This window comes from Lithobates pipiens, unplaced genomic scaffold (assembly GCF_037356315.1).
Source record: "Lithobates pipiens isolate NorthernLeopardFrog02 unplaced genomic scaffold, aLitPip1_a1.2 Scaffold_16, whole genome shotgun sequence".
NCBI classification, from domain to species: Eukaryota; Metazoa; Chordata; class Amphibia; order Anura; family Ranidae; genus Lithobates; species Lithobates pipiens.
This window is the reverse complement of record NW_027507748.1, coordinates 368,839,327-368,856,030: the sequence shown is the minus strand read 5'-3', so window position 1 is coordinate 368,856,030 and position 16,704 is coordinate 368,839,327. Positions and strand designations below refer to the sequence as shown.

At 39.5% G+C, this 16,704-nt stretch overlaps 1 protein-coding gene across 3 annotated transcripts in view; it reads left to right on the top strand.

Moving 5' to 3' along the window:
* Positions 1 to 16,324, top strand: part of TUBD1 (tubulin delta 1) — a 40,846-nt gene extending 24,522 nt beyond the window's left edge. For 2 of the 3 annotated variants that reach the window (XM_077482112.1, XM_077482115.1), the window contains 4 exons: positions 386 to 550; positions 1,517 to 1,651; positions 12,018 to 12,201; positions 14,386 to 14,622. In XM_077482112.1, coding sequence (XP_077338238.1) covers positions 386 to 550; positions 1,517 to 1,651; positions 12,018 to 12,201; positions 14,386 to 14,488 — 587 coding nt within the window. In that variant the 3' untranslated portion in view covers positions 14,489 to 14,622. Of the gene's footprint in view, positions 1 to 385; positions 551 to 1,516; positions 1,652 to 12,017; positions 12,202 to 14,385; positions 14,623 to 14,655 lie in introns of those variants that run through there. The other variant, XM_077482113.1, reaches the window with a different exon arrangement.
* The last annotated feature ends 380 nt before the right edge of the window (positions 16,325 to 16,704 follow it).

Sequence of the window (16,704 nt, the reverse complement as noted above, 5' to 3'; positions counted from 1 at the left end):
TTAACAGATGGTGACAGTTGCACAGACTATAGTTTGTCTAAGAACATTCAGTGTTTGCAGGAATGATTTTAAATATAGCCTTCGATTCATAGTGGCCTTAAAACACTTCTTGCCATGCCTAGTCAGCATGCACTTCTTCCCCCCCCCCCCATGTTGTTTTAAACAGTAGACACTTGACAGCTGTACAACGGCGGTCTCAGAGAATTCCTGGCCTGCTAAATGCAGTCCATAAGTGACTTGGGAAGTTGATGAAGTTTAATAGACTGGAACAAACAGTTCACCACTGCATTTTCTTTATAAATTAAAATCTCATACTAATAAAAACATAAAATCACATTTAATTCAGGTTTGTTTAATATACTTTTTTTTTCCCTTCTATTCCCAGGGGAATTAATGGAGTGCTTGGTTCCACACCCTGAATTTAAGATGCTAGGTCTCCGTAACATTCCTCAGATGTCTGAACACTCCCTGGCATACAGCACATTTGCTTGGCATGGGCTCATCAAGCATTTGAGACAAATGCTCATTGCTAATGCAAAAATGGAAGAAGGTAGGAATAGTCGTATAGCACAGCCCAAAATAAATGTAAATAACTGTGCAGTTTGAAAATAACTGTTCTTGTAAGTTGCATGAGTTTATTTGTCTTGGATGTTCCTCTGGTGACTTTGGCCAGGTCATTGGAAAAACATCTCCTTCCCCTCACACTAAAGAAGCATCTTTACTGGCATATAGTGTGGTTACAGCACCCACAGTCTGAACTCCACCAAACTGGAGACCAGTGACTCCCATACTTGAACAGACCTCTCTTAGTATTTGTCTCTTGAACCAGACATGCACTTGGCAGTTTTCAAAAATTCTTTCGTGTTTGGGGTCATCCTGAATTCTGTAGCTCTAAGTTCTGCCCAATGGAAAAAAAATATTCAGATATAGTTTATAAATGGGAGATCATTTTGCCTTTAACATTCCTATGATTAACTATTTTTATGTTCCTCTATAAAAAAATATATAAAGGAATTTCATTTAGTTTATTAAAAAACATTTCACATTTTGGAGTCTTGTGAAAACTGAAGGAAAGCTATGTTTTTGCGATAGGTTTTAGCTAACGACCTGTAGATTCTAATTGTCCTAGTACCTGAGGGACAGCTTGTTTACATTTTTCATTATATATTTTTTAGTTGTATCTGTTCAGTCTGAATTTCTTATATTTGCAACAGGTTTTCTTTAAGACACATCATTCATTCTCAATAAAATAAATAATAAAAAATTCATTCTCACTTGTCAAAGGTGTGTGTATATATGTATGTATGTATGTATGTGTGTGTATATGTGTATATGTGTGTGTGTGTGTGTATGTATGTATATGTGTGTGTGTGTGTGTGTATATGTATGTGTGTGTATATATATATATATATATATATATATATATATATATATATATATATATATATATATATATATATATATAAATATATAAATTTCTATCATAATCCTTTTATATTTTTTCTGTTGTTAAAAGGTATAAACTGGCAAATCCACCCATCATCACACCCAAAAACAGAGAAGATTTCCTTGAAAACCTGTATGCAGTTTAATAGATCGTTGGCTAACCTTGCTATATTTCGGGGAAAGGATGTTGAGTCTGCATCTCCTGGTGAGCAGAATTCAGTAAATTGGTGTTTAATGCAGTATTCTGTATGTATGCATTTAACATAATCACTTCTTTTTTTTATAAAAAAAAATCCTCCCAAGATTAATTATGTTCATTCCCAGGATTTCATCAAATTTAATTGTGGGTGCCCACTTTTGTTCTTGAGATGCTGAGAGAGACTTTTGGAATATCTTCCTCAAATTGAAGGTGGTGGTAGAGGAAAGTGAGAGGACTTGTCTGCTAGAATCGCATGATCACTTCATGTGTTCTATTTAAACAAAAACCGTGAGCTTGCTGAAGCAATTTTAAATTCAAACACTATGCAGAATGTCGGTGTTGTGCTGGTTGTGAGAAAATGACACTGGAATTTCTGTAAATCAGAGCACTATGTGGGCCAAGCCATCACTTCTAGAACTAGTTTTTTAGGCTGAAGATGGTTCTTAACCACTTAAGCCCCGGGCCATTTTGCAGCTAAAGGACCAAGCCCCTTTTTGCGATTCCGCACTGCGTCGCTTTAACTGACAATTGCGCGGTCGTGCGACATGGCTCCCCAAAAAATTGGCATCCTTTTTTTCCCACAAATAGAGCTTTCTTTTGGTGGTATTTGATCACCTCTGCAGTTTTTATTTTTTGCGCTATAAACAAAAATAGAGCCACAATTTTGAAAAAAAATCAATATTTTTTTACTTTTTGCTATATTAAATATCCCCCAAAAATATATTTAAAAAAAAAACATTTTTTTTCCTCAGTTTAGGCGGATACATATTCTTCTACATATTTTTGGTAAAAAAAATCACAATAAGCGTCTTATTGATTGGTTTGCGCAAAAGTTATAGCGTCTACAAACTAGGGGATAGTTTTATGGCATTTTTAATAATATATATATTTTTTTACTAGTAATGGCGGCGATCAGCGTGTTTTTTTTTTTTTTTTTTTTTTTTTTTTTTTTTTTTGTGACTGCGACATTATGGCGCACACGACGGACAATTTTGACACATTTTTGGGACCATTGGCATTAATACAGCAATCAGTGCGATTAAAAATGCACTGATTACTGTAAAAATTTCACTGGCAGTGAAGAGGTTAACCACTAGGGGCAGTGTAGGGGTTAAGTGTGTGTGTGTGTGTGTGTGTGTGTGTGGTGTATTTTTTTACTGTAGGGGGCGTGGCTCGGCATGCGATGTCACTGATCGTCTTTCCGTATAACATGGAACAGGCGATCTGTGACAGCCTCACTAGGAAGCACGAGGAGGGGTTTGTTTACACTTATGACCCAATTGCTGGACACCGGCGGCGATCAGGTCCCGCAGCCATGGTCACGGATCTCAGGACCGGGTCAGAGTGCACCATTTCTCAGCATTGAGGACACTGTTGATCCTGACCAAATCTCCAACTCCATTTGCACTAACGCAGCCCCAAACTTGCAAGGAGCCTCCACCATGATTCACTGTTGCCTGCAGTCACTCATTATTGTACCGTTCTCCAGCCAAATATTTAAAATTTTGTCTCCGAATCGGTCCAGTGCACCTGATGCCATTTTTCTGCACCCCAATTCCTCTGTTTTTATGCATAGTTGAGTCACTTTGGCTTGTTGACTGCAATTCTTCCACGAAGATCACTTTTGTCCAGACTTCTCCTGACAGTAGATGGGTGTACCTGGGTCCCACTGGTTTCCGCCAGTTCTGTGCTAACAGCACTGCTGGACAGGATGTATCTTTCCTCTGCTGCATTAACATTCCTTGGCCAACCACTGCATCTGTGGTCCTCAATGTTGCCCATTTCTTTGTGCTTTTTCTAAAAAGTTTGAACAGCACATCTTGAAACCCCAGTCTGCTTTAAAATTTTTGCATGGGAGAGACATTGCTGATGCAGTATAACTACCTTGTGTCTTGTTGCTGCGCTCAGTCTTGCCATGGTGTATGACCTGTGACCTGAAATGGTCTTCCAAAGCCACAAATTAATAGCAGAGTTTGGATTTTCCTCACTATTGTTGGATGAACCGTTCGGGCTGAGCGAAAGTCCGGCCTGAACATCGCCTGTTTGGCGAAACACCCAAATTTGCGGTGTGCCGCAGAACACCCCACAATGCACTGCACAGTGCATTCTAGGTCCCTAATAGGATGAAGCCTTTGTATCTGACCTCTGGTTAGGTGCAAGGCTTTGCTTGTTAGGGCACAGAACACTGTCAGAGCCCTGATTGGAGAAAGTCATCATCACTTTCCAATCGCATCTCAGTGCTCCATAGTCGCACCCCACACTATAAAAGGTTCCTTCCCATAGTTTGCTACTAGTGAGATATTGTGACTGAGTGTAGAGTGGTGCACTTTTTCTGCATTGATACATGTCCCACAGGGCACTAACCAGGCCCCCATACACTTTTTATGGCCAATAACTTGCATATACAGTATCTCACAAAAGTGAGTACACCCCTCACATTTGTGTAAATATCTTTTTATACCTTTTCATCTGACAACACTGAAGAAATTACATTTTGCTACAATGTTAAGTACAGCTTGTATAACAGTGTAAAATTTGATGTGCCCACATAACTCAACACAAACCGCTGGCAACAAAAGTGAGTACACCCCAAGTGAAAATGTCCAAATTTCGCCCAATTTCCCCTCCCCGGTGTCATGTGGCTCATTAGTGTTACAAGGTCTTAGGTGTGAATGGGGAGCAGGTGTGTTAAATTTGGTGTCATCACTCTCACGCTCTCATACTGGTGACTGGAAGTTCAACATGGCACCTCATGGCAAAGAACTCTCTGAGGATCTGAAAAAAAAGAATTGTTACTCTACATAAAGATGGTCTAGGCTATAAGATTACCAAGGTCCTGAAACTGAGCTGCAGCATGGTGGCCAAAACCATACAGCGGTTTAACAGAACAGGTTCCACTCATAACAGGCCTCGCCTGGTCGATCAAAGAAGTTGAGTGGATGTGCTCAGCGTCATATCAAGAGGTTGTCTTTGGGAAATATACATATGAGTGCTGCCAGCATTGCTGCAGAGGTTGAAGGGGTGGGGGGGTCAGCCTGTCAGTGCTCAGACCATACGCTGCACACTGCATCAAATTAGTTTGTATGGCTGTCGTCCCATAAGGAAGCCTCTTCTAAAGATGATGCACATGAAAGCCTGCAACCAGTTTGCTGAAGACAAACAAAGGACATGGAATACTGGAACCATGTCCTGTCATCTTATGAGACCAAGATGAACGTATTTGGTTCAGATGGTGTCAAGGGTGTGTGGCAGCAACCAGGTGAGGAGTGTCATGGCCTGGGGCTGCATGAGTGCTGCCAGCACTGGGGAACTACAGTTCATTAATGGAGGAGGGGGGGTGGAAGAGGACTCCAGTGGCAACCTGTGAAGCTCTGCTGAACTCCATGCCCAAGAGGGTTAAGGCAGGGCTGGAAAATAATGGTGTCACACAAAATATTGACACTTTGGGCCCAGTTTGGACATTTTTCACTTAGGGGTGTACTCGCTTTTGTTGCTAGCTGTTTAGACATTAATGGCTGTGTGTTGTTGTTATGAGGGGACAGCAAATTTTACACTGGTGTACAAGCTGTACGATCACTACTTTACATTGTAGCAAAGTGTCATTTCTTCAGTGTTGTCACATGAAAAGTTATAATAAAATATTTACAAAACTGTGAGGGGTGCACCCACTTTTGTCAGATACTTTAAGCCTTCAAAATGGGCACTTTTGATTTTTCAAGTCCGAGTCCCATAGACTTCAATGGGGTTCAGAGTTCAGGTCCGAACTTTTACGATGGTCGAGAGTTCTGCCCCAAACCGAATGTGGGTGGGGTGTTCAACCCAACTCTATTCCTTATCCAGTTTTAAGTCTCCTACACAGCTGTTTCAGTTAATGAGTGTTTCATTCTACAAATAAAATTGAGAATTATTAGCACCTGCTTGGTATTGTTGGTCATAGGGATGCACCGAAATTTCGGCTGCCGAAACATATCGTCCAAAAATGACCTCCTCTGCAATTTGCCGAAAGAGAATTCTTGCCAATGGCACAGAAAATCGTACCGTAGCAGTGAGAAACCCAGTGGGTGACATCACTCATTTGTGTGGGGGCGGCGTGCATGTTCCTTGTGGTTAAGACGCCGCACTTGTAAGCACGTTCCCTGCTGAGACGCTGGCACCTTCCCTGCGGATGCTCCTCATACTTGTGAGACGCTGCTGGGACCCGAGAGAAGGCTTCATAGAGGGCTGCACATAGCATACTCAAGTACAAGAGTGGGCACTGTCCTGGATGCCTACCATTGCTACTATTCGCTTGTGAGCATTGCATGAACTTTTGCCTTACTTAAACTGACAGAAACGATCCAACTAGTAGTATTATTTATTTTACTATAGTACTGAAACTGAAATGATGATCTTTCTGTCTATAGCAGTCAAACAACATGTATTACTTACTACTTGGCCTTTGTTAAACAACAAGCCAGCACTCTTGCTATGCAATACTAGTATTTAAATGTCTGTCTGCACTGCAGTACATCTGACTTGTAGCAAAATGATTTTATATAATTGAACTGATTAAATATGATCTGAAATGGAATGGCATGCTATTTATTTTTAGAGCTATTCTGTAGTATACTATAAAATGTATGCGCTTATTGTCATTGAATTTGTCACTTTGTCAGCGTAGTATAGTTATATTACACTGACATGACAGCAAGCACATTAATTTTTTAAACATGACAGTACACAATAAATATATATTTAATATATATTTTATTGCGTACTGTCATGTTTAAAAAATGAATGCGCTTGCTGTCATGTCAGTGTAGTATAACACTACGCTGACAAAGTGACAAATTCAATGACCACAAGCGAATGAAGTTTATATTCTAGTATACTACAGAATAGCTCAAAAAAATAAAATGGCATGCAATTGCAATGTGCAAGCAATCCATTCCATTTGAAATAAAAAATGTAATCAGTTCAATTATCTTTTTGGTACATGTCAAATATACTGCACTGCAGACATCACTATCTTGCATGGCAAGAGCTGCACCATAAAAAAATTAAATAAAAAAATGTGTTAGTTTTATATTTTTTTAAAGCTGCCTCCTGGGGTTTAGCTTTTAAAGTGGTTGTATAGCCCTTTTTGGGACTTTTTTTGGGACTTACCTATAATAAGACTTACCTGTAGGTAAAAAAAAAATCTCCTAAACCTGTATGGTTTAGGAGATATTCCCCTCACAATGCGGCGCTGACTGCAGCGGCGCATGCGCACAGGGGATTCCCTGCAGACTGCGGGAAGAAATCTGCCGCGTGCATGCGTGGGAGTGACGATATCGCGGCTCCGGCCACTCACAGCGCCACAGCTGCGATACCTAGAAGAAACGCAGAGGGAGCATGTCAGCTCCCTCGGCGTGGATCGGACTAGCTCATTATGCCTTTTCCTTTGCAGGTAGAAAAAAAAAACCACATCAGCGGGTTTACTCCCACTTTAAAGTGATTTTCGTTTTCCACCCCCCACCCCCTCCCGATTTCACTCCCACTATAGATCGTTCTATGCTATTATTCTGCGCTACCAGCAAAGGTGGACCATGTCTGCAGTGTGGAAATATTTTAACGTTTCTGTTAAAGACCCCAAATTTTGCAAATCTGTACTCTTTGCTCAGCAGACATTTCAAGAGGGGGTACAGTGCCAAGGCATTTTTCAACAACAGATTTCATATACCACCTGAAAAATACATCATCCAGTTCAGCATTCAGATTACAAGAAAACAGTGCCACTTCCAAAAAGTGCCTCAGGCTTAACATCATCTGTGGCCACAGTCTTTGAAAAGGTTAAAACATTTAGCAAGTGACAATCCCAAAGCTTGTGCCATTACAGATACAATTATGAAATTTTATTGCATTAGACAACCAGCCATTCTCTGTTGTGGAAGACTTTGGATTCCCTAGGCTCATGCAACATATTGAGCCGCATTACTCACTACCAAGCAGACGCTACTTTGCAGATACCTGAATTGTTTTGCAGTGTTAGAAAACACGTTCATGAGCTCATGACTACCGACATCAAAGCAATCAGTTTTACTACCGACATTTGGAGTTCAGACGTCAGTCCAACAAGCATGCTTAGCCTGAGAGCGTAGTGGATAGATGACAAATTTCAATTGCAAAACATCCTACTTAACGCATGTGAGTTTATTGGATCACATACTGCAGCAGCAATATCTGATGCTTTAAAAACCATGCTTGATACTTGGCACATTGAGAAGTCTAAAGTGCATTTGATTGTCTGAGATAATGCGTGGATCGTGGCAAAGGCAATGGAGGACAGTGAACTTAAAAGCATACCGTGTATGGCACACACGCTGCAATTGGCTGTGAATGAAGGATTGCTGAGTCAGCGCACCTTATCTGATATCGTATCAAAAGGAAGAAAAATAATTGTCGCTTTAAGCATTCTCTGCTTGCTTATTCCAGATTAAAAGCTTTGCAGATGCAGTTTGGAATGCCACTGAAACAACTGCAGCAAGATGTAGCCACTCGTTGGAACAGCACCTACTATGCTGCAAAGTCTTTTTGAACAAAAGCGTGTTTTAGCTGCATACATTGCAGATTACGAGCATCCAGCAACACTGAGCGCACATCAGTGGATGTTAGTTGAAAATAGTTTGTCTCTTCTATCTCCATTTGAACAGTTAACAAAAGAAATAAGCTCAACTAATGCTTCCATTTCTGAAGTTATTTCCTTGATTGCTGCACTGAAGCGTCTGCTAGGAAAAGAGATAGAAACAGACCATGGTGTAAAAAAAAAACAGCTAAAACCACTCTACTAGAGGCAGTTACCAACCGGTTTCAAGACACCGAGTCCAACCCTACTGCATTGCAACAGTTCTAGATTCTCGTTTTTAAAGATCATTATTTTAATGTAGAGAAAAGGCAACGTGCACGGGAAATGATACAGGCACAAATAGAGGTGGTGGAAGCATCTGGTAAAGTAGTTTCGAGGTATAGCACACCAGAAGGTAAGAAGAAATGGTTGCATAAAAGTGAAGAGGAACACGCTCCCGACATATCTGATATGTTTGAAATTTTTTTACATGAATGGACCCCAGTCCATAGGAGTGCCACAACAAGTGCCGCTCCCTAACAGCTGGACATTTATTTAGCTGAACAGCCTATCGCCAGATGTGACAATCCTCTTGAGTACTGGCACATCAACAAACAACGTTTTCCTTTGCTTGCACATATTGCACGCAGATATTTATCTGCCACAAGCACCTACACAGAGAGTGAGAGACTATTCAGTCTGGCATCTCATATTCTTGATGAGAAGAGAAACCGTCTCTCCTGTTAAAAAGCTGAACAGCTTTTTTGTTCTTAAACGAAATTCGGACACTTATTGAAATAGATTTATAAATCCGTAGCGTAGACCAATTAATTTACTATGTTGAACATAGTAAATGAATTGGTATTGGACTGTACTATTGGACAATTGCAACATACAACATAGTATGACTGACTAGTATGTTCCAATTGTTAGTTGTGCCATTTGTTGGTTGTTCATTGTAGTTCTTCTACAGTTTTTTGCACTTCTTCAATTTAAGAGAACTCCAGCTTTTGTACTACTGTACATACATAGTTTGTTGCTGTTGGGTCAAACTAATGTCTCTCCATAAGCTGTCAGCCCACTGCATGTTCAAATGCAAAACCTGTATGTTCTGTATCTGTGGCTGTCTACATACACCAGTACTATACACTATGTGGGTATGGGCGGAGACTTCCAGAAACACAGACTAGTCTACATTGCTGGCTGTGATTGGCTGAGCACTGCTGTAGAATAGTCTGTGTTCCAGGAAGTCTCTGCTCTTACCCGGGGGCGGCCAGAACACAGTGCGGTCTAATGTATGACTATGTATGTAACTTGCAGCTACATAAATACACTTTTAATCACACATGCAGCTGCTGACACTTTAGGGAGAGAACTTGGGGAAAAAATTACTAGTTCTTAAGTTGAAAATAAAAATGTTATTATAGCATTAGCATATGTTAAACTTATATTTACAGAAACTGAAACAGAATAACGGCCTTATTTGTTATGGTTAGTTGTTCTTTATACTTAGTTTGGCTCAACAACAAACTATGTCAGTCATTGCCTTTTCCTAAGCTGTCAGCCCGCTACATGTGCAAAACAATATGCTCTGTATCTGTGGCTGTCTACATACTCCAGTACTATACATTATACCGCACTGTATTCTGGGTATGGAGACCTCCAGAAACACAGACTAGTCTACATTGCTTGCTGTGATTGGCTGAGCACCGCTACTGTAGACCAGACTGTAGACTAGTATGTGTTCCGGGAAGTCTCCGCTCATAACCGGGGGCTGGAACACAGTATGGTCTACTGTATGACCTATGTATGTAACCCGCAGCTACATACATACACTTTTATCGCACATGCAGCCGCTTACACCTTAGGGAGAGAAAACTTAATTACTAGTTCCGATTTAAGTTGAAAATTAATAAAATAAAATAAAGTCTTCTTAGACTTAGGCATTTTTATATTTATTGTTTTTTTTTTTTTTTTTATGCCTGTTTTTTTATTTTATATATTTTATTTTTTGTTATGGTGCAATGTGCACTGACTGCAGTCTGCACTGCAGGATATGCTGTAGTTACTTTCATTTATTATAATTTTGTATTTTATTTGATTTTATCTTCTATGTCCAGTGTCCAATTTATTTTGGTTGCTTTTTATTAAAGTATTTATTCACATTTTATTTAATATAGAAAAAAAATACATTTTCGGTATCTGTTTCGGTTTTCGGTCTAGTGTATTTTTCATTTTCGGTATCGGTTTCAGTGCACCCCTAGTTGGTCATTCTTACATCTGACTCATCAATATGCCGGGTTCACACTGGTATGACAAACGCTTTGACATTGGGAGCTCATGACGTGTGGAAAAACCCCATGAGAGCTGTCTTAACTGGTCCAACACAAGTCGGTCTGACATGTTGAAAATGCTCCCTACTCTACTTTGGTCTGACTTTGATCCTACTTCAGCCCATTGAGTATCGTTGAAGTCTGATCAAAGTCAGATCGTGGCCTTAACTGATCCGACTTTGGTATGTGACTTTTGCTCTGATGATCTTGTAGGGGAACTCCACACCAAATTTAAAACAAATAAAACTGCATGGGTTAAGGGGAACCACCATGCCAAAAATATATACCAGATCGTTATCCGAGCATGCAGGTCAGGAAAGTGGGTGGGGACGAGCGAGCATGCCACCCCCCCCCCCCCCCCCCGAAACCGTACCAGGTTGCATATCCTCCACATGGGGGTGGGTGCTCTGGGGCAGGGAGGCCCTGCGCCCCCCACCCCAAAGCACCTTGTCCCCATGTTGATGTACATTGTACCCCTACCCATTCACCTAAAACAAGTGTCAAAAATGAAACACATTACACATGTTTTTAAATTATTAAGGCAGCTCGGGCGTCTCTTCCAATCACTTCTCCCTCCTACAGATCTTCTGCCTCCTCTGCTGATGTCTTCTACCTCCTGCCGGTTCTTCTGCCCTCTCTGGGTCTTCTAGCCCTCTCCAGTTCTTCTCCCGCTGTCTACTGCCTCTGCTGGGTCTTCTCCACTATCTTCTCGCTCTTTTGCCAGGTCTTTTCCGCTGTCTTCTCCCTCTTTTCTTCTTTTGATGTTGAATCAATGCTCTCCGGTCACCGGTAGATGTCATCCGGAGGCATTTCCCCTTATGACATCACCGCCCATCATGCCCCACGCAGTGATGTCATAGGGGCGGGGCCTCCAGATGACATCAGTCGGTATTTGTAATTCTCCGTGAACTGCAAGGGCGATGGCAAGCAATCTCATAGTTCATTTATCTTCCTGCTCTCTAGTAACTGTATGCCTGTTTGTAAAGTACAGGCATACAGCTATACTGAGATTCTGTGGGAATCTGACATTGCACCAGTGATTTGCTTCTTACAGTTGCAATGCTCTGCAGGCTCCAGAAAAAAAACAAATGCACATTTTTTTTACCTGCAAAAAATGTGTATTTGCTTTTTGTTTTTTTTAAAAGGTGAACTTAGTCTTTTAAGGTTGCTTTTTATTATAAATTAGAGGTTCCATGTTAAAACAGAATTCCCTTTTTGTTTAATTTAGCTTCATAGGCATTCATTCAGTGCTAGTAAAACATACATACTGAAATATACAGGAAAGTTTGCTTTACTTGTGCGAGAAAAAAATGTAGTGTCCTCTATTGCAGCAATAGGAAAAGTTTCTAATTTATCCTTTCTTATTCATCAGTGAGTTTCTTTAATTAAGGGTGCGATGAACATAAATGTTTTCAATAGTATTTGAATTCTTTGCTGTGTCCTTTTTTGATTGCAGATGGCTTTCAAGATTCAGCATTGTATACGTCCTGGTTATCACCAGCCGATGCATTCACAATTTGGAAATCGCCAAGAGCTTTCAACAAATATGAGAAGTCAGCTACTCTAGTGAGCAATAGTCAGTGCCTGCTAAAGCCTTTGGATACTATTGTAGAAAAGGCCTGGAATATGTTTGCATCAAAGTAAGCATTGTTTTTCTTTGTGCCTTTGGGTGGGCCGTTGTAACAGGAATTCTGGAAGGATATATTTTAATTGGGTAGAGGAGCAGTATTCTAGTTTGTAGTTGGGGGGTTGAGAACATGGTATCTAGGCTGCCGGATTTGAAGGAATTTTTCATGGATGTCAAATTCATATTTGTTCTATGGGGGGGACACAATTTTTTGCATATCAGAATGATAACATTTAAGCAGCAGTTACCTGGGTTTGGTTGTGGAACACACCTAGGCAACTTTACATTCTAAAGCAAAAAAAATTTAAAAAGGGAAATCTAATTGTACAATACTCAGAGATACAGTCTGTATATACCTGAAACTAGTAGGTATTTGACCAAGAAACGTGCAAGCTTCGGGTGCCGTTCCAAGCAGTCCTCCTATAATGCTCTAGTTACTCACATTGGATGCAAGTGCTGGTTTTGAGTGAGCCAGGCCTGGTTCTAAATAAACACACGCCCCTGTGATGAAGCCCTGGAGGCGGGGTGAAACAAATCAGTGGTGTGTCCTGGGAGGAGTCGGGCTGAAGCCGCTTTCATGTTTTCTTACTTGGGTTGTTTTTGCAGAGTGCGGCGTTCCATCTTTTCCTCTCCATGGTATTTGAGACGCAGTGATAAAAAAACTGGAATTACAGTGCGTTGAAAAAGTATTCACACCCCCACATTTTGTCGTGTTACAACCAAAAACGTAAATGGATTTTATGTGATAGATCAACACAAAGTGGCACATAATTGTGAAGTGGAAGTAAAATGATAAATTGTTTTCGCATTTTTTTTTTACAAATAAATATGTGAAAAGTGTGGCGTGCATTTGTATTCAGCCCCCCCGAGTCAATATTTTGTAGAACCGCCTTTCCCTGCAATTACAGCTGCAAGTCTTTTTGGGGATGTCTCTACCAGCTTTACACATCTAGAGTGACATTTTTGCCCATTCTCCTTTGCAAAATAGCTCAAGCTCAGTCAGATTGGATGGAGAGTGTCTGTGAACAGCAATTTTCAAGTCTTGCCACAGAATCTCAATTGGATTCAGGTCTGGACTTTGACTGGGTCATTCTAAAACACATGAATATTCTTTGCTCTATACCAATCCATTGTAGCTTTGGCTGTATGTTTAGGGTTGTTGTCCTGCTGGCAGGTGCACCTCCACCCCAGTCTCAAGTCTTTTGCAGACTCGGGTTTTCTTCTAAGATTGTCCTGTATTTGGCTCCTTCCATCTTCTCATCAACTCTGACCAGCTTCCCTGACCCTGCTGAAGAAAAGAATCCCCACAACATGATGCTGCCAACGCCCATGTTTCACGGTGGGGATGGTGTGTTCAGGGTGATGTGCAGTGTTAGCTTTCCACCACACAACATTTTGCTTCTAGGCCAAAAAGTTCAATTTTGGTTTCATCTGGCCAAAGCACCTTATTCCACATGTTTGAGTCATGGCTTCTTGCAAGCTGCCAATAGAGCTTCTTATGGCTTTTATTTTTTATTTTTTCAACAATTGCTTTTTTCTTGCTACTCTTCCTCTCCCATGATGTTGTTTGCTCACAAAGGTTCTCTAACAAACCTCTAAAGTAGTTCACGGAACAGTTGTATTTATACTGAGATTAAATTACACACAGGTGGACTCTTTACTAATTAGGTGACTTCTAAAGGCAATTGGTTTCACTAGATTGTAGTTAGGATTATCAGAGTAAAGGGGCCAGAATACAAATGCATGCCACACTTTTCACATATTTTATTTGTAAAAAAAAAATTGGGAAAACCATTTTTTTTCTTTTTTTTTTTTTTTTTTCCCACTTCACAAATACGTGCTACTCTGTGTTGGTTTATCACATAAAATCCCAATAAACTAAATTTACGTTTTTGGTTGTAACATGACAAAATATGGAAAATTTCAAGGGATATAAATACTTTTTCAAGGCACTGTGGATGGTTTTATTATTGAATGGTTCATTCAATGTAAGAAGTTAATGATTTCCCACCTTTTATTCACTGTTTACCTATGCTTTTCAGGAGGGTCTGTTTACCCCCAACACTAACAAAATCCTCCTATTTTGTGATTGCTTTGACCCATCTCCCTTATTAATTCAGATATTTAAAATCTTAGCTACAATTCTTTATATGAACTTTGTAATAATTTAAAACTGTTTCTTTTTGTTTACTTACAGAGCATATGTTCATCAATACACAAAATATGGCATTGATGAAGAAGAATTCCTGCAGTGTTTTACAACACTTGAACAAGTTATTTCCAGCTATTCAAATTTATAAATGTTGATTTTATGAAAATGTATTCTAAAAGAAAACCTGCTAAATTCCAAAATGATTTCTTGCTACATTTCACAATATTTGAACGTGTAAATATCTTATTTATTGTTTAAAAAAAAAATAATTGTAACTTTTCATTGTTGACTTTCATTTTTTATTTTTTTTGGTAGAACATTTAATTAATATTTTCCACTAGGGTCATTGAAACCAAATTCCTATCCCTTTCTATGAGGACCCAGGTAATTGATGGTAAGATGGGTCACTTTGTAGTGCAATTCATATTGGTGACACCCCTAAGTCTGTTTTGGGTTTTTTTCCTGGTGAAAATGGCATATCTAAGTTGAGGTCTCCTCCTCCCCAAATATATTTTCCATAGAGCTGATTTTAAGCAAGGAAAATAAAGTATTAGGGAGAGGTCCTCCAATTTCTTCTATTTTTTTTTTTCTTTCCCCCAAGTACATAAAGCAGTAATATTACCAATTTTTATATGTGATGGCTTTAGTATCCTTTTTTAGTCTTTCTTCTATTTTCATCTGACGATCCAGCCAGCAAGTCCTGTTTTTCACAGCACAAATTCCCCAACAGAATCAGTTTACATGGTGGAAATAAACCACTGAACACTGGCAAAAGTGATTAAAAAGATCAGATATTTATTCATACAAAACCTTCATCCCAAAAGCAGTTTGCTTTAACTGCTTATAAAGTGTAAGCTAGAGTTTGGCTTCAATTTGTAATTTGTTAGTGGTTCTAAATCTGCAAATACATTCATCGCCCCCCTGCAGAGTGACAATGCTGCTGTCTGATGAGCCTCTTATGCTCATTCCTCCAGTGTTGCGTATGAATAATACAGGAGGTGTGTTACTAGCCAGATCATCGTGTGAAAGCGCGCGTGGGGGGGGGAGCAAAGAAAAGAAAGTTGATGCAGCCACCACATCTAAGGATTACATTTTTGGCAAAATGAAGTAAAAAGAAAATAAAAAGGCATTTTTTTTTTTTTTTAGGCACAGCATTTTACGTAAAACACAATATATTTATTATTCACATATAAAAATGTTGTCCCTTTGTTCTATAACATAGAAAAAAATTTGTCAACCGTACATTTATTCCAACAAATTTATAACCTAACAATACATCATATTTTGAAATTAATGATTGATTGTGGCAGACATTGTTTAATGGACATGATCCGCTTCTTCAGGAGCCATCAGTATACAGTTAGGTCCATGTATATTTGGACACAGGCACAGTTTTCATACTTTTGGCTCTGTATTATTTTGAAGTGCAGACTTTCAGCTTTAATTCAAAGGGTTGAACATAAATATCAAGTACAAATTTTAGGAACTGCAACCATTTTTATATACAGTCCCATTTTCAGGGGCTCAAATGTAATTGGACAAATTAATAATATAAGCATAAATAAAATGTTAATTTTTTATATTTTGTTGAGAATCCTTTACTGGCAATGACTGCCTGAAGTCTGGAACCCATGGACATTACCAAAGACTGTTTCCTCTTTTCTGATGCTTTGCCAGGCTCTAACTGCAGCTGTCTTCAGTTGTTGTTTGTGGATCATTTTGCCCTTAGTTTTGCCTTTAGCAAGTGAAATGCATGCTCAATTGGGTTGAGATCAGGTGTTTGACTCGGCCATTGCAGAATATTCCACTTCTTTTCCTTCAAAAGCTCCTGGGTTGCTTTTGCAGTGTGTTTTGGATCATTGTCCATCTGTACTGCACTCCATCCAATCAACTTTGCTGCATTTGGCTTTATCTAGGCTGGCAGTATATCTCTAAACACTGCAGAATTCATCCGGTGGCTTGTGGCTTTTGTCTTCTGTCATATGATCAATAAACACCAATGACCCAGTGCCACTGGAAGCCATGCATGCCCATGCTATTACACTGCCTCCACCATGTTTTACATATGATGTTGTGTGTGTTGGATCGTGGGCTGATCCAAGTCCTCTCCACACTTTTTTTTTCTTCCTATCATTCTGGTACAGATTAATCTTAGTTTCATCCATACAAAGAATGCTTTATCCAGAACTGGTCTGCTTTTTTTAGGTGTTTTTTTGGCAAAGTCTAATCTGGCTTTTTATTTTAATTTTTATTTTATTTTTTTTATTCTTCAGTCTTATGAATGGTTTGAACTTTGTGGTGAACCCTCTGTATTTGCTCTTGTGAAGTTTTCTCTTAATTGTAGACTTTGGCAATTATACGCCC